This window comes from Euleptes europaea, chromosome 5 (assembly GCF_029931775.1).
Source record: "Euleptes europaea isolate rEulEur1 chromosome 5, rEulEur1.hap1, whole genome shotgun sequence".
NCBI lineage: Eukaryota > Metazoa > Chordata > Lepidosauria > Squamata > Sphaerodactylidae > Euleptes > Euleptes europaea.
Window position 1 is genome coordinate 51,613,088 of NC_079316.1, and position 27,952 is coordinate 51,641,039.

At 45.2% G+C, this 27,952-nt stretch overlaps 3 protein-coding genes across 3 annotated transcripts; 2 read left to right on the top strand and 1 right to left on the bottom strand.

The window, feature by feature from the left end:
• On the top strand, nucleotides 1–10,572 carry LOC130478285 (cytochrome c oxidase assembly protein COX15 homolog). Its single transcript, XM_056850434.1, has 9 exons — nucleotides 1–78; nucleotides 2,321–2,508; nucleotides 6,041–6,163; nucleotides 6,375–6,561; nucleotides 6,960–7,127; nucleotides 7,787–7,868; nucleotides 8,084–8,238; nucleotides 9,679–9,792; nucleotides 10,387–10,572. Exons 1-9 carry the CDS (start codon nucleotides 1–3, stop codon nucleotides 10,516–10,518), a joined length of 1,227 nt encoding a protein of 408 aa, XP_056706412.1. The 3' UTR covers nucleotides 10,519–10,572.
• A 1,268-nt stretch (nucleotides 10,573–11,840) lies between these two features.
• LOC130478439 (V-type proton ATPase subunit e 2) lies at nucleotides 11,841–13,417 on the top strand. Its single transcript, XM_056850583.1, has 3 exons — nucleotides 11,841–11,967; nucleotides 12,580–12,627; nucleotides 13,272–13,417. The coding sequence occupies exons 1-3, from the start codon at nucleotides 11,864–11,866 to the stop codon at nucleotides 13,363–13,365; spliced, it is 246 nt and encodes an 81-aa protein (XP_056706561.1). The 5' UTR covers nucleotides 11,841–11,863; the 3' UTR covers nucleotides 13,366–13,417.
• Nucleotides 13,418–15,235: 1,818 nt separating this feature from the next.
• ENTPD7 (ectonucleoside triphosphate diphosphohydrolase 7) lies at nucleotides 15,236–27,915 on the bottom strand. The gene is made up of 12 exons (XM_056850578.1): nucleotides 27,874–27,915; nucleotides 26,863–27,045; nucleotides 22,297–22,502; nucleotides 22,020–22,170; nucleotides 20,866–20,969; nucleotides 20,459–20,515; nucleotides 20,002–20,150; nucleotides 18,805–18,971; nucleotides 17,406–17,730; nucleotides 17,214–17,299; nucleotides 16,867–17,028; nucleotides 15,236–15,464 (listed from the first exon to the last, which is right to left on the bottom strand). Exons 1-12 carry the CDS (start codon nucleotides 27,879–27,881, stop codon nucleotides 15,236–15,238), a joined length of 1,827 nt encoding a protein of 608 aa, XP_056706556.1. The 5' UTR covers nucleotides 27,882–27,915.
• Between the last annotated feature and the right edge of the window lie 37 nt (nucleotides 27,916–27,952).

Genomic DNA, 27,952 nt, shown 5'->3' on the forward strand with positions numbered 1-27,952 from the left:
ATGTTGCTGCGGACTTTACTCGGAGGGGCTCGTCTTGTGCTAACCCCTCGTGGAGGAGGAGGAGTCTCCCCTAGACAGGTATCCTCAGAGGTGGAGTTTGGTCTCTGCGGTGGCAAAAACATTCCACGACTGGAGAGGCTGCTTCGAGCAGAGCGGGGTGGCAGAACAGGCTGTGCTGATTCAAACGGCGTGCTGGGAGTCTTTTTCTTTTAATGTTCCTTTGCCTGAACTATGCAAGTAGATTAAAACCTGCTGCTGTGCTAGATATTTAGTGTCATGGGAAGTGCTTTTTTTAACGTGGGGAAAATAAAAAGGAGTCTTGTGCTACCTTTAAGGGTGAACAAATTTTATTTTAGCATATGTCTTATTGAACTAGCCCCCCCCCCCCCGGTCATCTCTAACCCGTGAAAGGTTGTGCTAGAATAAAGAAGTTGTTTAAAATATTGTCGAAGGCTTTCACGGTCAGAGTTCATTGGTTCTTGTAGGTTATCCGGGCTGTGTGACCGTGGTCTTGGTATTTTTTCCTGACTTTTCGCCAGCAGCTGTGGCAGGCATCTTCAGAGGAGTAACACTGAAGGACAGTGTCTCTCAGTGTCAAGTGTGTAGGAAGAGTAATATGTAGTCAGAAAGGGGTTGGGTTTGAGCTGAATCATTGAATCAAAGAAACTGTTTGTCTTTAAGGTGCCACAAGAATCCTGTCTGTTTTTGCTGCACAGACTAACCCTCTCTGTCCACTGTAATGATGTGCTGGAATAGTTTAAAATGGTATTTCCCACCTATAGGCTGAAGTGATGGAGCTCATTCTGCCTTCTCAGGATTCTAACATCTCATCCAGTGGTGTATGTTTTGCTTTGTCCGCATAAGCTATTGAAAGTTAACTCATGCATGTAATAAAATAAAAGATTTACTCGATACCTTCTCATCTCTGAAGAAGTGAACTGCTACTCATGAAAGCTTGTACTGAAATAAATGATAGTCTTTAAGGTACTACTGAACTCCTGTTTTATTATCCTAACCACCTCTCTTTACTACCTCCATTATGACAGACTGTATATTCCTCCTGGCGGAGATCTGCAAAGAACCACGCATGTTGATAATGCTATATTCACTGTAGGCTAAGCATTAAAACTAAGCCATCACTAGGGTGAGGATGTTTCTGTGGCAATCTGTATGTGCTCGATAAAGGAATGCAGCGAGGCCTGTGACCCTTGTGAAGTGCAGTGGCTTCTTAACAAAAAACCTGGGGACAGTTTTGCCTTCATCCCACATTTGGGATTTGATATGTACTTTGTCACCAGGGCTGCCACAGTTAAGAGGAAAGTGTGGGCTCTGATCGCAAGGTACCTGGGGTTCTGTGTCACTCAAATCTAGGAGCCCATTTGGTGGGTTATAGTTACAAAAAGGGTGGATATTTAAGAGTTGTCATTTGCCACCTTTAATCCAGCAAAAGGTTAAGTGCACAGGCACTAATGAGGTGATTTGATTCTCATTGTTTACACATCTCTTCTATTACATGTCTTCAGCAATATAAGAAGAGCCCTGCTGGATAAACCATCCACTCTTCTGCTGCTGACAGTAACTAGCTGTATGTCTTCATACCCTCCTTGCAGACTTCCCAGTAGTAATGTTTTAAGACTATCTTCATGTAAAAACCAATTGTTCTGGGCTTCCTCACTAATAGTTCTTGATAATCTGTGTTCAGGGCTGTCTGAAGATATGCTCCTTTGTTCTTATACTTTTTGGAATAGTGCAGGGATCCCCAACCTTTTTGCACCTGTGGGCGCCTCTGAAATTCTGACATAGTGTGGTGGGCACAGCCACAAAATGGCTGCTGCAGAAGGCAGAACTAGCCACAATATGGCTGCTGCAGAAGGCAGAACCAGCCACAAAATGTCTGCCACAGCTTACCTTCAGTCATGTAGTGAAGTTCCTTGTGCTGTGGTGGCAGCTGCTGCCAAAGCAACATTTTTTTAAAATCTGCAGAGCCAGTCAGAAGACTTGCTGGGCAAAAGTCCCACCTGGCCCCATCTACTTTCTAAGAACATTTGGCAGGGTTCAAGACAGGTGTTGGTGGGTGCCAATGGTGCTCATGGGCGCCACATTGAGGACCCCTAAAATAGTGACTTCTGCATTGCAGACAGAGTTCCTGAAGTAGCAAGAGACCTCTACAAAAAGGAGCTTCTCAGTTGGCCCTGGTTCCCTGCCTTGTTTGAGAAGCACCGCTCCTTGCACTTCAGTTGTGTATGTAGTGAGAAGAGCTTGCACGCAATGGGTTGTTGCTAATCATTAACAAGCTCCTTATTTTCTTCTCTGTTCTCAGCAATGTCTTTGGAGGTGGCGACCCCCACAAGTACGAACACAGCACGGTGTAGTGTCAGAAGTGGCTTCCCACTCCAGATTTGCAGTACCACCTATCCCCAAAGCTGTGAGAGATCGGACTGTAGGCCGCTGGCTCCTAATCTGCAGTGGGACTGTGGCTGGAGCTGTGGTGCTGGGTGGTATCACTAGGTGAAGCAAATCACCCTCCCTTTCCTTATGAAGCCTTTGACTGTATTTCCTTTTCCTTATGAAGCCTTTGACTGTATTTGCTTATCCTTATGAAGTATTTGATTGTATTTCCTTTACCTGCTGCTATGTTTTCCAGCTCTGACAGGTTCAGAAGGACTTTCTTCATTCATCAGTTGTGTTTTTCTTTCTCCCTGATGCGCAGCCTTGAAAGATGCTATAAGAAATAGTTATTCTGGCCTGTCTCTCATAACATGTGGATCCCAAAAAATCCTTCTGAATGCTTGTGCTATTGTTAATAAGGAATAGCACAGGCTTATTTTGCATGTCTCCTGCAGGGGCAGGAATTTCATATCGTAAGACTTGAGTTGGGGAGGTGGTAACACTCCATATACATCTGAGAAAGAAGTGTGTTAGAAAATAAGGCATGCTTTCCCAGCCTAAGATCCTTCAGGGTGTCCAATGCAGACAGAGACCTCAGATGGTTCAGTAAAGCTTTCTTCTTGGGTTACATTAGATAGAAAAATAATAGGCATACTCTGATGCTAGCGTATGCCTCGGTCTGGAATATTTACTTTTATTTTCTCACCAACTAGAATTTCCAAGTTGTCATTAAGGCAAGATATTTGTAAGAGCATTATAGTAATCTATGCAAGATCTTTGTAAGTGCATTACAATAGTCTAGCCTTGAGGTAACCATAGCATGGATCTACATGGCCAGATAAGCTGAGTCTAGGTGGGGGGCCATCTGGGCTAAATGAAACTGCTAGAATGCCTTTTTACATCTGCATTAACTTGCTTCTCTAGTAATAATGCTGGATGCACTATAACCACTAGGCTCTTCACTGTGTCAGCGAGCATCAGTACAACCCCATCACAATGCTCCTCAAGACCTCAGCCTTCTGAACCAGCATTGCGTCTGTCTTGTCAAGATTTACTGTCAACTTGTGCACCCTTTACCATTTAACCACACCAGTAAGGCACTGGATCTCTACAGCATCATCAGGCAATTTGGATAAAGAAATGCAGAGTTTAGTGCCAACAGTGTATTGATGACGGGGTCATCTGCTAAAGCTGGAGAGTGGGAGATTCAAAACAGATAAAAGGAAGTATTTTTTCACACAACGCATAGTTAAATTGTGGAACTCCCTTCCCCAGGATGTGGTGATGGCTGCCAGCTTGGAGGGCTTTAAGAGGGGACATATTCATGGAGGAAAGGGGTATTCATGGCTATTAGTTAGAATGGATACTAGTCATGCTACATACCTATTCTCTCTAGTATCAGAGGAGCATGCCTATTATATTAGGTGCGGTGGAACACAGGCAGGATGGTGCTGCTGCAGTCGTCTTGTTTGTGGCTTCCTAGAGGCACCTAGTTGGCCACTGTGTGAACAGACTGCTGGACTTGATGGCCTTGGTCTGATCCAGCAGGGCCTTTCTTATGTTCTTATGGCCGCTTACTCCAAATCCACGACTGATTTCTCCTAAGGGCTTTATGTAGAGATTGAATAACATGGGAGAATAATACTGAGCCCTGAGAGACCCCATAAGACAAGTCCCACAGTTATGACAATCTCCAACACCAACCCTCTGAGATTTGCTCATAAAGAACAATTTAAACCCATCCACAGCAGAACCCTCCAAGCAATTCAACAAGATGGCATGGTCCTCAGTGTCAAACACTGCTGATAAATCAAATAAAAGTAATAGAGAGGCATGGCCGTTGTCCACATTCAAATATAGAACATTAACTAAAGCCTCCAGTGATGTCTTTGTCCCATAGCCCAGCCTGAAGCCAGTCTGAAAGGAGTCTAGAACAGAGGAATTATCTAGGAGGACATGGAGTTGCCCCGCCACTGCTGAGGAAGACCGGGTGACAATTGGCCACCTCATTTTTCTTTAGCAAAGGATTTTTTTAAATAGTGGGTAGATGACTGCCTGCTGTATTTACTGGGCAAAAGTTCCCTGAGTCAATGATTGAATTTTGATTGATTTTTCAAGGCCTCGTTGATATCATTACAAGATTTCAGTAATCAGGATGGACAGGGGTCCTAGGTACTAATGGTGGCCTTAATTGATCTCAAGATCTTGTTGACATCCATCACAGTAATCGGATTAAAATGATCCGTAAATGGCCCACGTGCATCAGCTTTCAGGTTGAATTTTAAAATTAGCTACATTAACTTGTAACTTGATTGACTGGTTACATACACTGGAGCAAGAAATGTATACATCCCATGTTGACCAAATCATCTTTAAATTAAAAACACAGTTCAAAAGTTGGAGGGTCACAGCTTTCCTATCAAACAATCTGATCTAATTTCAGTGGCTTCCCAGGAAATACCAGTCTGCAATTTTACCACCTTTAGATAAACTACTAGTTTTTGCGAGTAAAATAATCTCTTTTAACTGACTCTGGAACTTAACTTTAATTATAATTTGCAATACGGTTGGTTGGCTTCACAGAAGCTTCCTGTATCCTTGTAAGCTATTCAGCTAACAAAATTAGAGATTTAGGCTAACCTGTAGTCACAGGCATTTAATAATATAAATTGTACATATGGCAAAGAATATAAATCCAAGTCCACACTTCTACACAGCAGAGTTTAGAGGAAGCATGGTTTCAAGAATGGCTAGAAATCAGAAGCTGGCATATAACTATAGAGGGGTAAAATTGTGGACTAGCCCAGTTTCATAAGAGCAGAAAAAACTCATGTCCTTTAAAAATCTTTATTTCTTTTAAAAATGCTAATAAAGGCAGAGGGAGCATGGTATTGATTGGCATAACTCAGCAGGGGTTAAAAGCTTAAATGCCCTTTATGTGACCATGATCTGAATTGTGGCTGCACGCACATTTCTTTCTTTCACTGCTTTTGTGCTGACATTATATTGCTGGTTTTACTGACTGCTGAAAGGTTTTAATTATTGTGTGTTCGTTTTCTGAGTTATTAATTTTTTTATTTTACATTGTATTTTATTGTTTTATGTTGTTTGCTGTCTTGGGCAGATTGTGAAGAGTAGGGGATATAAGTCTTTTAAATAAATACGTTTTACAGATTTGATGGATGCGCTTGCTGAGTGTCATGTTTGTTTTGCCCCTTAGTCTGGATTGCTTTCAAAAACACTCCAGAAGCAAAGCCTCTCTTCCAACTGGTTTTGCTTCCTGTGCACCTAGACATCAATGTAGTTAACATGGCTTTGAAAGTGGTTATCCCTTCACATGTTTTAACTGGTCATGATTAAGGTAGTTAAAACGTGGAATTTTTTTCACAGTATGTTTTGGTACATGGTCTTTTGTATGTCTAATCAGTGTTAGTGAGTTCCAAATTGAAAATTGGAGTGAAGCAGTTAATTCAGACTGGTTCAGCATTGAAGAGGTGTTTTTTGGTTTATATAATCTACCTTCACCATTAGAAGGTTACAGGTAGACAAGTCTGTTTGCCATCTGCATTGTTGGTGTGTCTCCATATACCCACTGCCACCACATTTCACCCTTCCCTCAATAGTGAATTATTGCTGTGCCTCTCCTTCTCAGGCTGACAGAGTCAGGGCTTTCCATGGTTGACTGGCACCTGGTACGGGAGATGAAGCCTCCTCGAACACAGCAGGAGTGGGAGGCAGAATTCCAAAAGTATCAGCAGTTTCCAGAATTTAAAATGTAAGTGTGAGCTGGACTAAGATTCCCAGAGACTAAATTTCTCTTACGGGAGAAAAAAATCCGTTGTCAGCATCAAGGGGGGGTTTACTCCAGCCAAAGGTATGGGGATGAGGGCATTTCTTGCAAGAGAAGTCAAGGTGGAAAGAGGAGAGTGGAGGGCACTACCTGGTTGCTGCTGGTTCATAAAGCTCTTTTTCCCCATATCCAATAGTCTGAACCATGACATGACACTGACGGAATTCAAATTCATCTGGTACATGGAGTATTCACACCGTATGTGGGGACGGCTGGTGGGGCTGGCTTACATCATCCCAGGAGCCTACTTCTGGAGGAAGGGCTACTTGAATCGATCCCTGAAAAGCCGTGTCCTTGCTCTCTGTGGGCTAGTCTGCTTCCAGGTGGGAAAAGTGTCTGCAGCCTTGGAATCCTTCATTGACTGTGGGTGTGTGCAAAGTAACTGGGATGGAGCATGAATTCCTTATAGGCTCCAGGGACTAAGCTAATACAGATAAAACGATAAGACAATACATGTGGGAGCTCCACAGACGCTTCAGATGGTGGTCTTTGGGTAGTTGTGCAATGGGAGCAAATGGGCCAGCCTTGTGAAGTGGTATTCCTTCCCCTGCTCTCCTGTCTTTCCTGAAAAGGCATAATGGCAGGTGGGCTGGTGAAAGGGACCTGGATCTCTGCTTTTAACAGTTGCTGTTGACAGACCCGGTTTCTTGGCAGGGAGGGTGCATGGTATTAACAAGGCTTTGTTTCACTATAATTTTTTTCTGGGCTTCCCCCCACACAGGGTCTGTTGGGCTGGTACATGGTAAAAAGTGGACTAGAGGAAAAGACAGACAGTCATGATATCCCTCGGGTCAGTCAATATCGTCTAGCTGCACACCTGGGCTCTGCGCTTGTTCTTTACTGCTCCAGCCTTTGGACTGGGCTCTCATTGCTGCTACCACAGCACAAGGTTTGTTGAAAAGTGAGGCATGCAGATGGCTTGTCGTAGGCATCAGTACGCTCTTCGGAAGGTTGTCATTTAATAAAATATGGCAAGAGAAATGTGGGCTGCAGAGACTACAGCCTAGCATGAACTATTTTAGATAGCTTTGGTACCACAATTCATCCAGTGCTAGTGATGCCCTGTCTCTCTAATAAGTCCCTTCAAACAAATTGTAGGGTGTTGCAACAGAAGAAGCTGGACCAAGTCCCCTTTCACTGTGCATCTTGGGAAGAAAATGCATCTGGATTTTCAGTTGTGGCCTTGAGTAGTGTGTTGGATTACTAGTAGGATTGAATGGAGCATGTGTAACATTCTTGGCAATTGCTAAGAGCATCTACTGGCTTCTATAGAAATTTCTGGATTTGCAATTATATAATTGAATATAAGCCAAGCTTTTAAAAAAACTACGCAGTACCATTATTGCTTAGGAAGAGGGGGGAGATCTTAGCTACTGATGCTGCCTTGGAATCTTGACAGTGAAGCAAAGATGCTGGTCTTTGGCTAGGAATTCACTTAAGCTATTTGTTTCTCTGCCTATAAAATACTAGTTGGTTGTTTTATTCATGGAATATATAAAGGGGTTATTGTATATCCCTCTGATCCTCCCACTGCTTGTCTTTTGACAGTTACCTGAAACCCACCAACTTCTACGCTTGAGGAGGTTCACTTATGGAACAGCAGGCCTTGTTTTCCTCACTGCCATCTCAGGTAACCTTCCTAATTGTTAAATTGATCCTGTTCTTTCAGGAGGCAGGAAATCTTTGGTGGCTTGCTTTGGGTCCCATCAAAGAGTTTGGCCTTTTCTGGCTCCAGGATGCTAAGATCCCTCTTCCTGCAGTCAAGTCAACATAATTAGGAACTGCTGTGTGACCTTAGGAGAAGAAACTTAAAATCTCACCTTGATTCATCCTCTGGAACTATAGGGGCATTTGTGGCAGGATTGGATGCTGGCCTTGTATATAATTCCTACCCCAAGATGGGAGAACACTGGATCCCTGATGATCTCCTTGCCTTTTCCCCATGGCTGAAGAATTTTTTTGAGAATCCCACAACTGTGCAGTTTGATCACAGAATCCTGGTGAGTGTCTTGAACTTTATCTTCTTAACAGTTGCCTCTTCATTGAGTGGGCTCTTATTGTATTTGTATGAAGTGGCCGAGGAGTTGAGAGTGTGGAATGTGAGTTATCTGTAGCTCGAGATGGAGCATATAATTGCATGTCTAAGGTTGCTCTTTAGTCTCTTACATCTTCAACTAAAGGGTCTCAAATAGCAGAGCCAGGCAAGGCTGTCTTCACTTAATGTTGTGGCAGATATGTTTCAGAATATGCTTTCTTCCTGAAAACATGTATTTCATGTTATAGCTGCAGTCATACTTGGGAGACTATGTTCATAGAACACACCTGAGCAAAGCTTTCTGAGGGTGCTATCATTCAGATGGGTAAGATAGCTGCACATATACGTGCATTGTCTGTTGTGGTGCCCACTTTGTGGAATGGCCTGCCTGAGGAGGCCAAGAAGTCCCCCATACTTCCATAATTTCACAGATTGTATGGGACAGAATTGTTGAGGGCATTTTTATAAAGGGGAACAGGGCTGTAATATAGTGGAATGGTTCAGATGTGTGTTTATAAAAGAAATAGGCTTATTGTATTTTATAACCTGCTCGTCCTGCATTGTCTTCTACTTTTGTAAATCCATTTTCTGCATTGTTTATGATGTATGGTGTCTGATACCTTTTTCCATTTGCATTGTTTTTCTAACTTTTGCTATCCCAGTCCTATTACATTATTTTTAGAGTGTCTTATGCTGACTGATGACATGGCTTTTTTATCGTGTCACCTGCCCTGAATCTCAGCAAGAAAGACGGACTAGAAATCAAGTAAATTAAAAAAAAAATAAAGTCTACAAATGATAGGGTGGATCATAAAACGAGGGTGAAATAGAGGCTACCAGTTTGATCTGGGGAGCTGCTAGGGTTAGAATCTTAACCAGTGAATGAAGTATCCGTGAGAAAGTTCAGCATAGGAATAGCTACCAGGAATATGAGTCAACGGTGGAGAAAGATGCTTATTTAAATATGGGCCTGTGCTGTGTTTAATGCTAGTCCCACGTTTATTTAGAAAACACATTTTTCAAGAAGGAATAATAGACTGGACCATCATTCCTGTGTGTGTGTGTGTGTGTGTGTGTAAAGTGCTGTCAAGTCGCAGCCAACTTATGGCGACCCCTTTTGGGGTTTTCATGGCAAGAGACTAACAGATGGTTTGCCAGTGCCTTCCTCTGCACAGCAACCCTGGTATTCCTTGGTGGTCTCCCATCCAAATACTAACCAGGGCTGACCCTGCTTAGCTTCTGAGATCTGATGAGATCAGGCTAGCCTGAGCCATCCAGGTCAGGGCATCATTCCTATAGCATTGAAAACGTGGCTTTGTGAATCTACTTGCCTTGTAAAGTAGGGCCATTCCTTTGTTACTGTCTCCCTATCCTTTCAGTGAGTGATTTTCTGTTCTTTCTTTAGGGAACCTTGTCGGTCGCAGCTATCACAGGTCTGTACCTGCTTTCCAGGAAGATCTCTCTCCCACGCAGGACTAAAATGGCAGTGGCTTCCTTACTGGCTGTGGCATATTTCCAGGTACTGACTGTCTCCTTTCACACAACCATGCAGTTTGCTTTTTCCTTGAGGCAAATAGCAACCTTGGTTAAGGAATTGAATCATAGTCCCTCCTTTCTCCAACAGCTTGTGCCTAATGGCAGTACTCTTAGGTACCTCTGTTTGCCATCTAAAACTGAAACCAGCCACCATAGCACTGCACATCCCTTTCTGTCTTCTGATCTTAAAGCCAGAAAGAAAAATAAGTGCAGCGGTGCTGCATCATGGCAATGCTGTAATGGCATCTTTCTGCTTTCTCTCTGCCTCTGGTTTCAAATGTAGATGGCAGAGGTAAATGCCAAAGCATCTCCATTAGTATTTTACCATGGAAACACTACTGGGGCTCTTTCTAATGGGGGTGGGTGGGAGTGGAAAGGAGACCATAATGGGGTGGGCATCCAGATGTACAGAGGCAATACCTAACATGCTAGCAGGTGTGGTATTTCTAGGCATAGTTCTTCCTGCGTAATAGGAATCCTGTGCAGGCCCACAGACCTACTTCTACGTTGCAGGTAGAGCAGGAAGTGTACTTCCTTACTGCTGATGCCAGCCCTTGCTCTTTTTTCTCTTTTGCAGGTCGGCCTGGGTATCAGCACACTACTCCTGTATGTCCCAACTCCTTTAGCAGCTACTCATCAGTCAGGGTCCTTGATTCTGCTCAGCGTGGCTCTGTGGCTTATCCATGAACTTAGGAGGATCCCTAAATAGCTCCGCTCTCCAAGACAGACCATTTCTTTGGGCTTGAGGACTCGGGGATGCTGTCCTCACATGTGCTGTATGAGCCTCTTCCTGGAGCTCCCAGCTTGGTCAGAAGAGTTCAGAGTGGGAGTTTGACTTCATGATTTGGATGACTTGGTTGCAAAACATTGTTTAACATGAACCACTATATCAGTTATTTGGTCAGGGTGTGCAGGTGACAAAACTGCTTCTACGTGTTGTGCCGTTTGGCTGAGGCTGCCGCCAAGAGCTAACCTCTATAGCATTTTTTCCTCAAAATTCTATCAAGGAATGAGATTGTAGGAGCTGTATACAATTACGGGAGAGTGGGCCTAGGATTTTGGATGAATGAGCACTGAGTACATTAGAGATTACAGTGTGGGGTGAGCATGGTTGTAGTGCCTGGCCATGCCTGTGCTTATGAACCATGTGAGCAGAAGTCTGGTTGCTGGGATTGAATGGAGGTTTGTGAAAAAAATATTAAGAACTTCAAGTGAATAATGTACTGTCCTATTTAACCCTTTTGAACAATCACACTATTTAATAAAATTATTATTTAATAAAAAAATGAAGTGCCTTTCCGTTAAACCCTTTTTTCCAGCATTAAATATACATTTCCTTTACCTTTGTCCTAATTACTATTGATACTGCAATTGCTGTTAGCACCTATAAAGGCAAAAATAGGATAAAAAGGAAGCTGCAGTTGAAGCAGTCCCAGTAATACAGCCTGACTGTATTTCTTTCAACCTACCTGTGTGTGTGTGCAAAGTGCCGTCAAGTCGCAGCCGACTTATGGCGACCCCCTTTGGGGGTTTTCATGGCAAGAGACTAACAGAGGTGGTTTGCCAGTGCCTTCCTCTGCACAGCAACCCTGGTATTCCTTGGTAGTCTCCCATCCAAATACTAACCAGGCCTGACCCTGCTTAGCTTCTGAGATCTGACGAGATCAGGCTAGCCTGGGCCATCCTACTTCCCCTATAATAAAGGCAAAATACTGTTTTCTTTAAATCTAGTGATAGGAGTAAGCCTGTTGGGGGCGGTGTCAAATCTTCCATTGAACCGGGGAAGCTTCCTTATTCTTTCTCTCCTCCCTCTGCTCTCCGCCCTCGATAGGATCGCACGGCCGCGAGCATCTCCTCCTATTGGAGAAGGCTGTTGAAAGAGCAGTTCCACAAGCCAATCAGGGCTGTGCCTGCTGAATTCTGAGCTCTCCCAGCGCGGCCGAACCTTGACTTCCCACGTGACCGAGGGGGGGCGGGGCTTAGCGTCCAACTGTCAACGGCAGGAGCCTCGTCCTCGAACCGACCGCCGCTCCTCAGCCCCACCTGGCCGCGCCATGACGACTCACAGCTTCGCGCTGCCCGTCATCCTCTTCTCCATCTTCTGGGGGCTCGTGGGGTTTGCGGGGCCCTGGCTTGTGCCCAAAGGGCCCAACCGCGGGTGAGTCCCCCATCCCTTTGCATGGTTCCCGGGGGGCGACCGTTATCGGCCTCATCGGAGACTCGCTAATTCTGACGGCAAAGAGATAATCGCTCGCACGACCGGTTTTGGGTCTTACGGCGGCCCCAAAGGAAAAAATACCCTGCCCCCGACTCACATGCAATCCCTCACATGCAAATCCTTTCTGCGTTGCTGTTCTGCTTTAGGGCCTGGAAGGTTGTGTTTACTAGAGGTCCCAAGTCGGGCGGAGCTACAAGCGGATTGCCGTAATATGGCCTATGTCACTTTAGAAATTTCAGAATGTGTCAGAACTCCCTAATGGACATTCAAAATAGTTTACAACATTGTCCTTCTATCCATTGTATCCTCACAACAGCCCAGTTAGGTAGGTTGGGATGGGAAAGAATGGCAGGCCCAAGGTTATCTAGTAAATCAGCATAATTGTTGTATTACTGTATTTTGTCTTAAAAATTCCTTAAACTTTAGATTAATGTCAGTGATTCATAAGATGGGATGGGGGTGTTTGCACATGTAAAGCATTTTTACCTGACTCAGAGAAATCATGTTTTGGACACTGGCCTGCTAACCATGGTTTTTCACTTTCCCCTGCAGCGTGATCATTACCATGTTGGTCACCACTGCCATTTGCTGTTACCTCTTGTGAGTATCAATGGCTGGTCATGCCTAGCAGGATGCCTATTACTTTGTTTTCATTACACCTGGTGCTTTGACTTAGTGGTTGCTCCTGGATGAGAATCTGTTCTTGTACGAGCAATCGTATCTGTGAGGATATTAATACCTGGTTCCTAATTCCTCGTTCAGCAAAGAAGAACTGCATGGCCACGTCCATCTTTTACTTTTAGGTCATCTCAAATTGTATACCCTTGCCAACTGAGAAACTGCTCCCCTTCAAGATTCCCTAACACAAGCTCTTTCCTAAAGCTTTGTTTTAGCATATCATGCATGAGGCCTCAGGGCAAACATGACAAAAAATTGGGGGGGGGGAGGAGTCATCCCAATATAAAGGTTTGACTGCCACATGCTCCAACATAGTGTCTACCTACAAATTCTGTTATGGAACTAGGTACCAGTCATGGTAGTCTCAAACTGGTTATAATCCTTCCTTAACCATATCCCTATAAATATTTAATTGGGGCTTTGCCCCTTGATGTAAGACTGAATTGATCTTTAGTCAGCTTTGGCAGCCAGAGACTGTTGTTATGAAGGGATACCCTGGCCATTTTCCAGCATTGGCAGTTGTGATCCAACTCACCATATCCCTCTTACTCTTCTCACACATGCAGTTGGCTTGTAGCAATCCTGTCCCAAGCCAACCCGCTGTTTGGACCCCAACTGAAGAATGAGACTATCTGGTATGTGCGTTACCTGTGGGAGTGACCCGTGGTGCTGCAGACTGCTTCAACAGGTACCAACTCAGGAGTGCAAATATGTTTATAACAGTTACTAACACACCTGCATGTATGCATCTGTCATAATTAATTGCCGTCTGAAAGAATCAGTTTGCTTCCACTATATGAAAGCTTCTATGCCTGGTTTCTTACTTGCCTCAGGCTTGTGGCAGTTGGCAAACATGTACTAGATATAGCATGGCCACTGGATCAAGAAACATGGTCATAATCTGCCTTTCAGCAGTTCTGTGGGAAAGGTTTCTGCCCCACGAAGGGCTCTTCTAATGCCAGAAAGGGAGCAGCAGGTTGACTTTCAATAGTTTATTGAGAATCTCTTTGTTTCTCTCTCTCTTCTAGGTTCTCATTTGGTCTAGACACAGCTCCATGCCTTCCCCCTTCCAGTACCAATTCAACAGATTTTGCAGCTAAAATTGCCCACAACAGTAGGACCAAGTACATAAAAGGACCATTACATGCACTGAATTATTCCCTTCTTTGAGAAGACAATCTGAATTAATCTTGATTAAAATATTTATATCCTGCTTTTCAAAAAACTCTGCCTCAGCTGCTGGGGGTTAACTGTTGGATCCTGTAGAGGAAGCTCTGGAAAATCTTGTTGGTCAAGAGATTGTTGGTGGGAACCAGACTCCCTTTATATCATCTCTCAGGGTCTCCTATCCCCCAGAAGTAGTATTTCATAGAGATCAGTAGGCTGTTTTGTGAGGAGGAAGATGGAAAAATTCCATTCTGCTATTGGAAGAATGGACCCAACCCATCATATCAAGTACGTTTTACTCTTCCCTCCCTTTAAGATACATGGTTCTCCTTTCTGTATTTTACCGTCACAACTCTGTGAAGTTGCAGATAAAATGGACTCACACAAATTTGCCCAGTGATCCTATTCTGACACACCAACTCACTCTAAAGCTCCCTTTATCTTTAAAAAAGGGTTAGCCTACTAGGCCTGTGCCGTCCCCTCATTTGTGCCAAGATGTATTTATTTGCCTAGGTTCTCCCCTGAATTGATGACTTATGTGTATATCTGGTATAAACATGTATTGTGAAAATAAAATGTTTAGTATGTGATGTTGTGCATTGTTGAAAATTATATAATTTTTCCCATATGTAGAATTGCCCTTGCTACAGAGCAGAGAGGAATGACAACTCTGAGCTAATGGTGATTTCTGGTCCGTGTGAAAAAACTCTTCATTACAGAACTTATAATAGTTTATTCCTACTGCAGAATCCAAGATGAGCTAGGAAACAACAGTAGGTGGTTGGGCTCCCGCTAGTGTCGGAGAAGGAGACAGAAAATAGCAGCAACCGATAAACCCTTTTCTAAAAAGGGTCTTTGTGGTCCTCCAGGAATTTTGCCTGACTTCCTTTCTTGGTTTTCCTCTAAAAGGTATCGAAATAGCACTGACGAGTCACAGAGGGCTAGGCCCAGAGTTCAAGCTTTTTTCTTTTGCTTAAGAGAGGTAGGTGCCATACTGGAGAAAGATATTTAGTCCTGAAAATAGGGCCCAGCCCTGCCCACACAAAGTCCTTCTCTTTCCCTGAGTGAATCAAGTTCTCCTTGGTCACTTACAGATCTGCTGTGACACCAGCAATCTGTGTTCTCCCCCCCCCCTTCATAGTATTTGCAGTTTACTTATTCTGTGCCGGTTGGGGCTTTTAAGCACAAAATAAAACGTGGAGCCCACTGTGACTGTGCGGCTTCTCTTCCCTGAAACAGGAGGCAAGGTAGATACGGCCTGGTTTCAGCCTGGAGCCCCTGCACTGGCTTGAAACACTTAACTATCACAGCATTGGGGCCTGTTAAGGCCAGCGCCACTGAACAGTCTGAGGTAGTTGGGTCATCAAGAGCCTGGCTCCTGTCCTGGCAACGGCACCACTTCTGCCAGCCACAGCAGGTCCAGTGATGCTGAGTGCAGCTGCTGTTTGTGAATGCGGTGCAAGCGAAGGAGGTAGAGTCCAATCGCTAGCATCACCACAAGAATGCATGCGAAGAAAAGGTAGTGATTGTAGACAAAGGAAAGACGCAGCCATGAACTGTGTGGTGGATGGATGCCCTCTGGGTGGATATCCCTGAAAAGAGGAGAGAGAAGATCAGTGTGGATTTTGTTTCTCTATGGGGAGGGCCTTTGCCCCTTTAAGTAACTGCACCTAATATTTTTAATGGAATAGAGATTAAGTGAAAAGGGAAGTGATAGGTAGAAATCATCTGGTAGCCCTGTCTGTTAGGGATGCCAGCTTTCTTTTTTTCCAAACATCTCACAGATGCAGTCTCTCACTAGGAAAGCATACACTTATCTAATTGTGAACACTGTCAAAAATATGGAAAGAAAAATAAGCAGAACAAGGCCATGTAGAGAGATGTGAGATTCTTCTGCCAAGCTGGATGAACCTTCGGGTCTGCAGAAACACCTGAAAAGTAGGTAGAAGAAGGCGACAGAGATTTGCAAATCCCCACAGATTTAAAGAAAAAGGAGATCTCGAGACATGCCATCATAAGATCAGCTGCCATCTTGGGAGTTGCCTAGCAACCCCTGAGATGCACTGGTGGGAGTAAGGGCTGCAAGTAGGTAATGCAGCAGCAGCTAGAGAAAGTAGGTTCTGAAAGCCTACAAGGTTTGGGACTAAGAGGGAAACCTGTGGTCAGTCTGGGGCTCAGTAGTCTGCAAAATCAACGGGCACTGCTGTGGGGGTGCCTGTCAACAGCCAGAGAAGATGGGCGCTGACCATGTTTGGGTTGGAGGGAGCCCACAGCCAGTCTCTATCCTGGTGGTGAGAAAGTGGGACTGAAAAAAGGGGGCCAGCAAGTGGGAGATAGGGACCAGTGCTGGGGTAATGAAGGGGAGAAAGAAGTTGTGTAAGGGGAGAGAGGTAACTGGGGGGCTGTCATTACCCAGAGGCAAAAGCAGGGACAGTTGAAGGAACTTCTACATGAGTTTCTCGTGGGTTCTTGCTTGTGTTTCCTACAATACTAACAAATGGGTTCTCTAACTGAGGATTAGGGTATTTCCCCATCCATGGCTATAGAGATCCCACATGTCTATGGGTCCATTGTACAAATGGGAACCTGGTTTCTTAAATCTCCTCAGATATGTAAAAGACACTTGAAAAACAGGCAGATAATGTCTGAAAGTCAAAAGGAGGACTACGCAGAAATTTCAAAAAGAATTGATATTGAGCAGAACTGGCGAAGTCCAGCATATTACCACCTGCATTCTCCTCCATCAAACAGGTTCTTTGAAATAAGGCCCAGCTTACATTCTCCTGCTATATACCTTTAGGGATGTTTCTGCGTCATGTCCTACCCATCCCTGCTGCCCACCATTCAGAAACAGTTCTCAACATGTAAGGCTGACCTCTTATGGAAATGCAAGCAATCATTTGTGGTGTGAACCTGCTGAGCCTCAGCCTAGTTTCTGTATCTTGTATTCCATGAATGACTTAGAAGGGTCAAGTAGGAAGTGTTTTGCATTACCTGAGCGGCCAGAAGCGGGTCTTATAAAGAATGGCTCCCAGCGTCCACTGCACCTCACGGTCATATATTAACTGAGCTGTGTGCAGGCCAGAATAGTCCATGGGGAAAATGAACCCTTTATGGAGGACTTGGTGCATCCAAGCTGACTTAAAGCACTGGTACCTGCAAACAAAGGATAAGGGCTCTATTACATAGATGTTGGTCTGGTGTCAACCAGAATCAGAAAGTGAACAGAATTGCTATAGCTCCTACCCCCACACTAAGGTGTTCTGGAAGAAGGGTTAAACAGCAAGAATATTTTTCCATCCCAAGCTCCTCTAATAGAAAAGGAAAGGTTGCCTTCTTACTTGACACGATGCAGGTCTGCATGTGATGAGTACAGCTTGTCTTGGAACCTCTGTATTAGCAATGACCAGCTCAGTCTGCAATAATCCTGGAAGGTGAAACACAGGAAGATCAGCACAGAATCCACACACACTAGCAGACATGCCCAGGTAAAGGTGATGATGAGTCCCTTCCTGCTCCCCATTCATATTCACCTGAGCAGCACGCGTGAAGGTGGGTGCACGATAAGGTCCTCCCAGACGCAGCACATCTTCTGTGCAGTAGTAGAATTCAGAAAATCCATAAAATTCACTGTTAGCAAAGTCAATGGGTGCTTGGTAGGTGTTCCTTGGTGAGGTCTGGCTACTGTTGTCTCCAGCCAACAGGGGGAGCAATCGCTCTGCACAGGTTTGCCAATCTCCCTGGCCCCTGACATGCAAGCTCTGGCCCCCTTGCTCCACAACATCCTCCAGTCCTTCAGGCAGGCAAGGATCCAAGACTGGCACCTTGGAATTTGCCCCACTCTGATCACCCTGTAACCTGTAATGAGAGAGAGAGTCCCTAGTTTCTCTGCATCCCACCTAAGCCAGCAAAGGTATGAAGCCAGACTATCTTCTTCCACTTCTATCATTCAACCGAACCCATCTCTTCCCAGTACAACAATGTCTAAGCATGTGACACACATGTCCTAACACATTACTAGCAGCAGTGCTAGCACATGCCCCGACAGGTACATTCTGACTGCCGTGTGCCTCTCAAAGATGCAGTCATTGAGAACCTGCTAGCCATTCAGAGGACACCCTCCCCAGCCTGCAGTGGGGTTGCTGTCTTGATTTGGTTTGCTCTTAAGCACCTGGGAGGAAATGAAACAGGGTTCTGCAGTCACAGCCTGTTTCTATCGGCAGGGACTGAAACAGCAAAAATCCTACAGGCAGAAGATCAAGTCTTACACAACACACTGAATGAAAGGGCACTCCGTGGGCAAGTGATGGCACACTGCAATCTATGCCTGCATACTCCGGACTAGAGGTTTTCTCTAACATCTCAATAAGCCACCTTCCGGAGGAGACAGATAGGAACAGCATAGGAACAGAGTGTCATTGTTTTTTAAACATCCGGAAACACATTGTGCCACAGGCCACTTAAAATGCTCTCAAAATGGGCAGGGAGAATTTGCTATCTCCATCCAATTTATGACCTATATTCAGAATTGGACCAGAGAGCACCCTGTTTTCTTGCAGTGACCCCCACCCTGGCCTGCTGCTTAGTTTTTCATTAGGAACTTCGCAAGCTCTCCAGGAAGACATGTTAACAGTGACCCTTTCCCAACAGACTGCTTCCCTACTCCTATCCATAAGGTATCTCCACCTGCACAAGCCCGGTCTGCTTGGTGAGATGCTGTTGGGCCACTTGCCTGTGGCTCATGTATTCTGATACCACATCAGCACCGCTACCCTTCTTTCTCTGCCTTCTGCCATTAAAGTGGTCACGTGACATTTGTACAGCAAGGAGAACAGGAACAGTCTCAGCACCAGGCACACCTAGAAGTAATCAGTGGGAGCTCTGGCATTTGGACAGACTTTTTACAACCTGAATATATAAAGGCAAGGATACCTGTTGTGGGTGCTGGTCTGATTCAGCATCAGTTCTTCATAGCGTTGCCGAGCAAAGTTGCCCCCAAAGCCCAGGAAGGTGTTGACATAGACCCGGTACACATGCTTTGTGTGTTGTGCATCACAGCCGAGGTTGAAATCAGCAAGAAAGGCCTTGGCAGCTGTCTCCTATTAGAATTAATAAATTTTTTGTGGCAATCTTTGCTGTGGAAGAAGGGGGGAGGCTGCTAATGTCAAAATGGTGTTCTAGACACTGTCTAAAGAACTCAGTCAAGTGAAGGTGACAAGATAACTTTTTGTCTATTAGCCCTAGAATGTCATCAGGCCCCGATGGTGTACACCTGAGTGGTGTTAAAGAATTCAAATGTAAATACAACATCACTAAAACTGGCGTCCCTACCAGGGTACTGGAAGGCAGCTAATATAACATCAATTTTAAAAAGGAATCCTGCATATTACAGGTCAGCCAAGTGGCCAAGTTTGCTGATGCCACCAAATTATTCAAGATGGTGCAAAACAAAGATCAAGAAGTGATCCAAAAGGATCTCTCTGAACTGGATGAATGGCAAATGAGGTTTGGTTTAAGTAAGTGTAAAGTGATGCATATGGGAGGAGGAATTGTTAAATGATAAATGATGGTAGTTAAACTGGTGATGACTCACCAGGAATCAGATCTAGGGGTCATGGTGGATAAAACTCAATGAAAATAGTGACTGTATGAAGCAGTGGTGAAAAATGCAAATTCTATTATTGGGGTTATTCGAAAATGGACTGAGAACAAACAGCCAGGATATGGCCTTGTATAGCTCTCTGGTGTGGCTGAATTCAGAGTACTGTGTACAGTTCTGGTCATCCCATTTCAACAAGGGTATTGTAGAGCTGAAAAAGCATATGGTCTACTAAAACACTAGCACTCCAGGGCACTCAATGAGTTTGATGGGCAGTAGACAGGCAAAAGAAAGTACTTGTTCAAAGTACCTCTGAGTACCAGGTGCTGGGACCACAACAGGGGGAGGTTTGGGCCTTCTATGCCCGTTTATGGCCTTTCTGAGGCATCTGGTTGACCATAGTGGGAAAGAGGATGGTGGACTAGATGGGTCCTTTGTCTGATCCAGCAGGGTAGTTTTCAAGAGGATAAGGAACAGCGCCCACCTTGGAACAGATCACCTCTATCTTGGCTTGCCCAATATTTACGCACCTCCTGTGGAGAAGAGAAGGCTGTAGTGCTAGGCACCTCGTACGCTATTTGTAGAGAAGCACCTCCCATGTCTAGGATGCCAACAGTCCTCTTTCTCAATAGAGGCTCTTCCTGGCCAGCCAGGGTCACCGAGACCAATTTATCTTCCTCTGCAATCCCAGAAAGAAGAGTGTTACCACTGTCTGAGAAACAAAGAACATATGGGGAGAGGGGGAGAAATCACTCTTGCCTTCCTCATTTGGGAAGTATTCTGGAAATACAGGAGAGAGAATTCAAATAATTCCTACTCATCTGCACACCTACTGAAAATGGGGAATGAGAAATTACCCTAGAAGAAGAGAGGTTAAATCCTGCTGGGAATTAAGCCAAATGTATAGGCAATTCCCTATACCCCAAAGAGAAAGCTGCTGTCCAACAGCAAGGACCTCACACCCACAGCCCTTTCTTCCAGGCTCACCTTCTTTATGGTCAAATCGCCCCAGGACGAAGTTGATGCCTATCCAAGCATAGACACCTAAGGGGAAGAGAGCCATGGACAACATTAGGTCTCTGGGAAATTAAAGGTGCAATAGGAGCAGCCTATCCTGGAAGGGATGAGACACTACACAATAACAGGCACCATCAGCAGCTAGTTGCTCTAGGTAAGCCAAGACACAGAGTGCAGCTGTATCAAGTCATCCCATGCTGCATCCCTGCTGCCAGGCACTAGTTGGCTGACCCGCTTGCTCCTGGTTTGGCCTGTGTGCCACAGTTTAGTACTCTCCCCCACCCCGCCCCCAAGCTTAGTCAAGCTCCCCAAGAGGGAGTGACCAAACCTTCCTATCTCAGGAGGGAGTGATCAAACCTTCCTATCTTATCTCCCACCTTCTTGCTTCCCTGAGATCACTTCTGCATGAGACTCAGAGAAAAGGAAGTCAAATTCCAAGGGCACGTCCCTCACCAGGTCCTCCAGGATTGCGGCCTGCTGCCTGAAAGAATGGATAGGCAAGTGCTAAGTATTTCACAATGGAGAAGGTGGAGATACATAACCCCACTTTCCTCATGGCCTTTTAGTTCACCACATAACAGACTCCACCCTATTTTGAAAACCTGCAATCTCCTAGAATAAGAATCCAATCCCTTTCAGCCTTTGGAGCCGGGAATATGCAATTAAGCTTCTCAAGCTTCCTAAACTGTGTTTCTTGCCAGCCAGCCTGCTGGATTAATTTTTACCACCACATAATAACACTTAAAATGCCACTGCCCTGCGAGAAAGGGCTGCATGTGGGGAAAGGACTGAGTTAGCCTGGTGTAACGGTTCAAGTGTTGGACTAGGATCCTGGAGACCTAGGTTCAAATCCCTGTGGGCCATGGGTGGCCCTGGGCCAGTTTCTCTCTCAGCCTAACCTATCTCACAGGGTTGTCATGAGGTAAAACAGAGGAAGGCAGACAGATGTATACTGTCCCTAGCACCTTCGAGAAGGGGTTGAATAAAAAAGTATTAAGTAAATAAAATAACCCAGTCCACAAAGCACAGTGCTTGGGAGCCTGTTGTGATTTGAGTGGGGGCCTTATTCTGCAACAAATGAAAGCCCCACAGTGCTGTTAGCTCTGTGTCAGACAGACAGCGTGGTTTGGTGGTTAAGAGCGATGGTTTGGAGCGGTGGACTCTAATCTGGAGAACCAGGTTTGACTCCCCACTCCTCCACATGAAGCCAGCTGGGTGACCTTGGGTTAATCACAGCTCTCTTAGAGCTCCTCTCAGCCTCACCTACTTCACAGGGTGTCTGTTGTGGGGAGGGGAAGGGAAGGTGATTGTAAGGCAGTTTGATTCTCCCTTAAGTGGTAGAGAAAGTTGGCATATAAAAACCAACTCTTCTTCATATTGGGGGAGAATTCTAAGCAATCCCCCTTCTCAAGGATTCTAATCTTTTTCTCCGCCCAACCCGTCACAAGCCCCGCCTGCCTCTGAACAGCCCAGTGTTCACTTCTCCCAAGCCCTACCCTCTTTAGGCCCAGCAAGGGCCTGAATCACTCACCAGTCAGGCAGCAGTCTCATTCCTGCTGTACACAAGATGTAGAGGGGGGTCTCCTTGTGCTTGGTCCTGGGCACGTAGGCAGCAGCAAAGCTGAGCAGCGGCCTCATGTAATCACTGGCTTTGTCCGGAGTTGTGGCTACTGTAGAGATCCCTATACAAGGAGAGGGAATTGCCTGAGCAGCCGCCACCACACACCGGATTCTACAACACAAGTTCTCCCACTGACTTTCCAGAGACCCACATCCCTTAACAAGATGGCAGGAGGGAAGAGGCAAACCTGGCTTGATTTTCTTGACAACAGGCTGGCTGTTGCGGTCACGCATCTGCCGGATGTCCAGCAAGTCATGAGGATTGCCGTTGTGTGGCGGCCAAAAATACACAAAGACCCGGGACCCGCTGCTCCCACAGTCGACAACCACGCCATAATTCAGAGCTGCATTCTCTGTGTCAGTGGCCTCCAGGTCTTGGAATCGTGCAAAGTACCTGCAAAATGGGAAGAAGCTGCCTTCATATGACAGAGAGACCAAAACCCAGCATAAAAGCCAGGGTCACTGTTCCAGAGAAGCTTCCTTCTGGCCCTAGATATGCCTAAGAGAAGGGGGGGGGAGACTCAGACAGCATGATACTCTCTGCTATGGAAGTTAAATAGGGGCATCAGTCTGAACAGGGGTGCAGATGGAGAAATGTGTTCCTTGAATCTGTTAGCAAGCAGGGAACACAGACCCTTACTAAAAAAGTTTTCCTGCTACAGAATTTTAAATTGTTATTTATTCTATTAATACCCCTTATCTCCTCAGTGGGGAGTCAAAGTGACTTACAACTATTTTCCACTTCTCATTTTTTCCCATCCGACAACACTGTGAGATAGGTGAAGTCAAGTATGTGTGACCTGCCCAAGGATACCCAGCAAGACTTCCATGGCAGAGTGAGTGGAGATTCAAACCTTGTTCTGACCGATCCCAGTCTAACCATTACACTGCACTGGCTCAATGGGACCTTGGCCTACAGACCTCAGCTTTATAACTCCTTCAGAAACACGTTGGCCCCCTTGCTGCCTCTACTCTCTTCCAAAGCGCTGTTCTGGATGGCTTCAGGCTTCTTGCAGCAGACCTCTGCCCCTTTGTGCTGGTCACAGTATGGAGCCATGAACTCTCCAGGTCAGCCCCTCCGTCTACGGGGACTCGAGGCCACACTTTTCCAACAGACTACCAAGCACAGTCAGGCCCTCTTGTACCCCCAAGGAGCAGGAGAATGGATTCTTTGTACTCTGTACAATGTGTCTCCCTCATGCTACCTACTTTTACAGGAATGCCTCAACCACAGAAATAGAAAACGCATCTATTGCACCTTCGTGATTACTGCAGGAAATGCTGACCCAGCATATACAGCTAGCCCCTATGGAAGCTCCCATTCCCACTTGCAAAAGCAGAATGAAAGCTCTTTTGGGTCCTGGCTCTACTCCTCAGGACTCAGAAAGCGGATGCCAAGATGGGCTGCTCACCCTCTGTGTTGCCTAGTCAGCGTAATCCGAGAAGGCCTGGGACGCCACACCATCTCCTTCTGCAGGCAAGGATGCTAATTGAGTTAGTGGCTTCTGCAGACCCATTAGGCAGTTCTTATTGATCCTGATCCTGGGCACTCAGTACAGCCGTATCGCTTTTTCATAGCCCATCTGAAACAAAGCTGCCACAGGGCCAAAGGTCCTGGCTTTTGGAGAAGCACAACACACCTGGGCATTCAGCTACCCAGAAGGTGTCATTCCAGCAAAGCTTGTCCCCCAAATCAGATTCTGAGCTCTATCCACAGCCCAGAATATTGTGTGGCAACCACACCTAGGATAGACATCACCACAGATTCCCCGCTGACATAAGAGCCACAGGATGTAAAAGACCATGACATCTTCTTCAAGAAAAAGGGAGAGCCTAGCCTATAAGGAACAGAAGCTCCTATTACAAGAGGCGGGCCGTTACCCCTTATATTCTCCTTTGTTTTACTATAGCTAATCAGCATTCATGAAAGATGGGAAAGGAAAGAGCACACAGAGTGACTGAAGACTACCTTTGGTAGGACCAGACAAGCTACAGATAACAGCTAAGACCACACTCCTAGAACCAGGGCCACAGAAAACAGAGAGAAACATCATACAAATCTAAGGAGGCACGGGACTCGTATCCTAGACACAACCCTAGTCGGTACCAGGGGAAAAAATCCTCTCTGATCACCAATCCATATCAAGTTAACATTAACTACATAGTGTATCTTTCATAAGCACTTCTGATCTTGATGGAAATGGCACAATTGCTGTTCTCAAAATGTTATGCGGACACAATATTAAACGTGCTGCCGAGGAAAAACCATTTTGATGCCAGTACAATCAGAATCCAACCTGCCACCATAACAACCAGAGGGGAGAATCTTGTACACAGTGACTCACTCCTAGGAATGTAGATTTAAAAGTAATTATCCACCTGACCTTTGATCTGGAAGTCACTTGTTTGAACAGGATGTCAAATGCAAAAGACTTTTCCTTAAAAAGACCTTTCCCTTATCTTAACGATGCATGGTTACATTTGGAACTCTGTGTCTAGACCCTTTAATCCTAGAGGAAGAGCTCCTGAAGACTCTCATTAGCATATTAAGTGAATTTTATGCCCCTGAGGGAAGACATTTCCCACCTAACCATCATTGTTTGAAAGATCCTAAATTATCATCTGAAATTAGTTCACTAACTTGCAGCTAAGTGGACCAGTGCTCCCAAAGCCAGCCTTCCCACTTTCCTAGGATTCCTTTGAAAAAAAGGGAGCTTGTGGAAGATCAATGGCCCTCTCTCATCCACCTCCTTAGGGATGCTGAGTATCATGCTACCAATAAAAATGCAAATAATTGTCTCTAGACTTAGTAGCATAATCACAGTAATGTAGAACTAGTTAAAAATGTTAGATTAATTTTTTACCTTTCTGTTTTAGCTCTCTCTCTGTGTGTGGTATAATATGGGGTTTGAAGAGTGTAGAAGAGCTGATGACAACTTCAGGGACAACCCAAAGAAGCAACAGTTTTTGCCACAATGTATAAGAGCCTATGTAATGGTGTGGGTGGGTGGAGTGAACTGTCAAGATAGTGCTTTTCCTTTCGCATATCTGAGGAAGTGAGCTGCGACTCACAAAAGCTCGTATTGAAATAAATGTTGCTTGTCTTTAAGGTGCCACTGGACTTCTGTTTTGTTTCACTACAACAGACTAACAAGGCTACCCCTCGCCTGAGGACATGCATCACTCCTTCGCGTTGCAGGACACGAGTCATATATCATAACTGCAGACTTGCCATGCTCTATGCAAATGATAAGTTGAAGAGCATCGTTTCTTGGAGGTTGGGAAATTTTGTGGAAAAATAAGTCTTCTGTACAAACTGCCACTGAAGTGGAAAAATCTCACCGCAATGCAGATTGTCTGGCTCTTAGAAGCCAGATCTTGGCGTTTTAGTTGTGGACTCTCATTCACAAATTCAGCATATGGCCAGCATTGCACCTGCTTAAGAATAGTCACACACACCCTCCGCCCAACACAGACACACTGGGAAGTTCTTTGCCTTCGGGCAGCATCCTTATTAATCTTCCCGTGGCCTTGGCATCCCCCCTCCCCCATCATTTTCCTCCTCTGCTGGTGAGAGCAGGCCACCTGGACAAACTGTTGGCGGCTCCGACCCAACAAGCGGTCAGAACAGAAATGCTGCCCTAACAAGAGTGGCAAACACTCAGCTCCCAGCAGAATGGGAAATATGTCATATGCCCAGGCACCTACCTTTTCTGCAAGCTTATCAAGCTATGCCATGCTGTGATTATATTTGAATTACACAAAATATGCCCCATTTCCTAATACTCTAATAAAAACTGTGATGTTACAGTACCAGAAGAACTAGAAAGAAGGGATGAACATAAAGGCAGCTGTGGTTCAAGGGCAATACTGTAGTTGCGCAACCTGAAGATACAGCTACGCCCACATTTTATACAACAGTTTCCATTTAAGATACATTCCCTTCTAGTTGGATTAATTCCTTCTGGTCTCCAATGGGTTTGTTAGCCCACTATCACTCCTGCTGCTGTTTTAAGCTTTACTCCAACTAAGATTTGTCAGCATTCACAAACATCTTTGTGGCCGAATTTCTTGTTTTGGAGCCCAGTGTTTACCCTCCCTTTTGTAGAGGGTTGGCTGACCTGCCTCTCAGAAACAAAACCCATTTGACCCATAATTAAAACTTCAATCTTTGTGCATCTCAAGGGTTTAATGATTACTTCCTCCTACATGTTCTAGGATTGACTACTTCAGAAGCATCTATTCCTTAGGATTTGCTAACACTAATGCAATCAGTGGATGCCAGTTCTCTTCCAGTGCTTCTGGACTAACAGACCTTGCACCCTTGGTTTCTACTGCAGGTTGCACTCTCAGGTGCATTTGATACATTGACAAAAAAAGCTGCATTGGTTTACTCAAGCAAAAAACAAAAAAAAACTCCAAAACCGTCCCACTTGGATTGTCCATCACCATTTCCAGGAAAGTACCCTGTATTCAGTCTCTGAAACAAGGGCTGATACCATCCCTTGGACTCAGGGTTAGCAGGTTTCTAAAGGTTTGTTCCATGCCAGACTAGGGTTGCCAACTTCAAGGTAAGGTCTGGAATTGCAACTGATCTTCAGATTTCAGAGATCAGTTTCCATGGAACAAATAGCAGCTTTGGAGGGCGGATTCTAGGGCAAACTCCCCAAACCCTGACCTCCCCAGGCACCACCCAGAAATCTCAAGGAATTTCCCAAGCTGGGGTTGGCAACCCTATCATCCTACACACCCACCTTTCAAACTGCCTGTCTTGAGAGCTAAAAGCCCTCCAACGCCACAGATTTGCAGTTGTTGCAAGCAGCACAAAACAGGCTCCGAACAAAAGGCCCAACAGTACCAGGCGTTGACGGGGACACAGACTCACTAAAGGCACAGTGAAGTGCCAAGATGCTGGACACAGGCAGGAAACACAGAACCTGAAACAGAAAAAGAGATAAGAGTTGTCAGTTTGGCAGTCAGCCTCAGCGCCTTGCCAACACAATAACCAGAGAAAACCACATTCAAATACTCCTGACAGCCCGCAAAGAAATCCACACTGTGCGCAGCAAGAAGCTTTGATCAGGAGGAATCCTTTTTCCAATAAGTCAGGGAAGTCACAGTATACATTTGAGGTTAAAGCAAGGAACATTTGGGCACTGTGGATCCACAAGATCATTCCAAATTAAATGCTTCTGTTTCAAACTGGGAGCCACATATATAAGCAGAAATCTCAAGGAATTTCCCAAGCTGGGGTTGGCAACCCTATTATACTACACACCCACCTTTCAAGCTGCCTGTCTTGAGAGCTAAAAGCCCTCCAACGCCACGCTATATACCTACAGTGAATCATCACAGTAGACTATGACCCTATTTCATTTTAAAGGTCCTGACCTGATTTCCCTCTCTGTTAGAAAGGAAGTATTTCTCCTACCACTATCCAAACAATATATATGTATTCCTATTCCAGCCCAACTTTGAATCTATTATCCTGCTCTGCTATATAACTTAAGGAACGGTGAACTCGATTTTTTAAGCTTTCCTGACCACTAGCCAATTTTAAGATTTTTGACAGCACCAATTAACCGCTCCCTGGGGAGCACTGGGATGCTGCCGGCAACAGATATTTTCCCCAAGCCGTACATTAGCAGCCTGCTTCCAATGCCCTTCTCCCCAGATGAGACACCACCAGCCTGCAAAGAGATTACAACACCAGGAGGGAAACCAGGCAGGTAACCGAGAGGCGGAACTGCCTTCCCGGATCTCACCTGGCCATGTGCTCGCCCCAGTCCCTCAGCACGGTTAATTTCCTCTACCGTCGCCCGGAGGGAGTTGCATCGTTTTGCC

What these genes read in the sequence shown, in the direction of transcription:
- LOC130478285 (XM_056850434.1), top strand. Translation starts at nt 1, where the DNA reads ATGTTGCTGCGGACTTTACTCGGAGGGGCTCGTCTTGTGCTAACCCCT. An exon ending in TGCTGCTACCACAGCACAAG is followed by an intron (nt 7,128 to 7,786) that starts GTTTGTTGAAAA and finishes GTCTTTTGACAG; the next exon opens with TTACCTGAAACCCACCAACT. An exon ending in TTTCCTCACTGCCATCTCAG is followed by an intron (nt 7,869 to 8,083) that starts GTAACCTTCCTA and finishes CTGGAACTATAG; the next exon opens with GGGCATTTGTGGCAGGATTG.
- LOC130478439 (XM_056850583.1), top strand. Translation starts at nt 11,864, where the DNA reads ATGACGACTCACAGCTTCGCGCTGCCCGTCATCCTCTTCTCCATCTTC. An exon ending in CCCAAAGGGCCCAACCGCGG is followed by an intron (nt 11,968 to 12,579) that starts GTGAGTCCCCCA and finishes TTTCCCCTGCAG; the next exon opens with CGTGATCATTACCATGTTGG. An exon ending in GCCATTTGCTGTTACCTCTT is followed by an intron (nt 12,628 to 13,271) that starts GTGAGTATCAAT and finishes TCACACATGCAG; the next exon opens with TTGGCTTGTAGCAATCCTGT.
- ENTPD7 (XM_056850578.1), bottom strand. An exon ending in CCTTCTCTTCTCCACAGGAG is followed by an intron (nt 18,972 to 20,001) that starts GTGCGTAAATAT and finishes TAATTCTAATAG; the next exon opens with GAGACAGCTGCCAAGGCCTT. An exon ending in ACCCGCTTCTGGCCGCTCAG is followed by an intron (nt 15,465 to 16,866) that starts GTAATGCAAAAC and finishes TCCTCTTTTCAG; the next exon opens with GGATATCCACCCAGAGGGCA.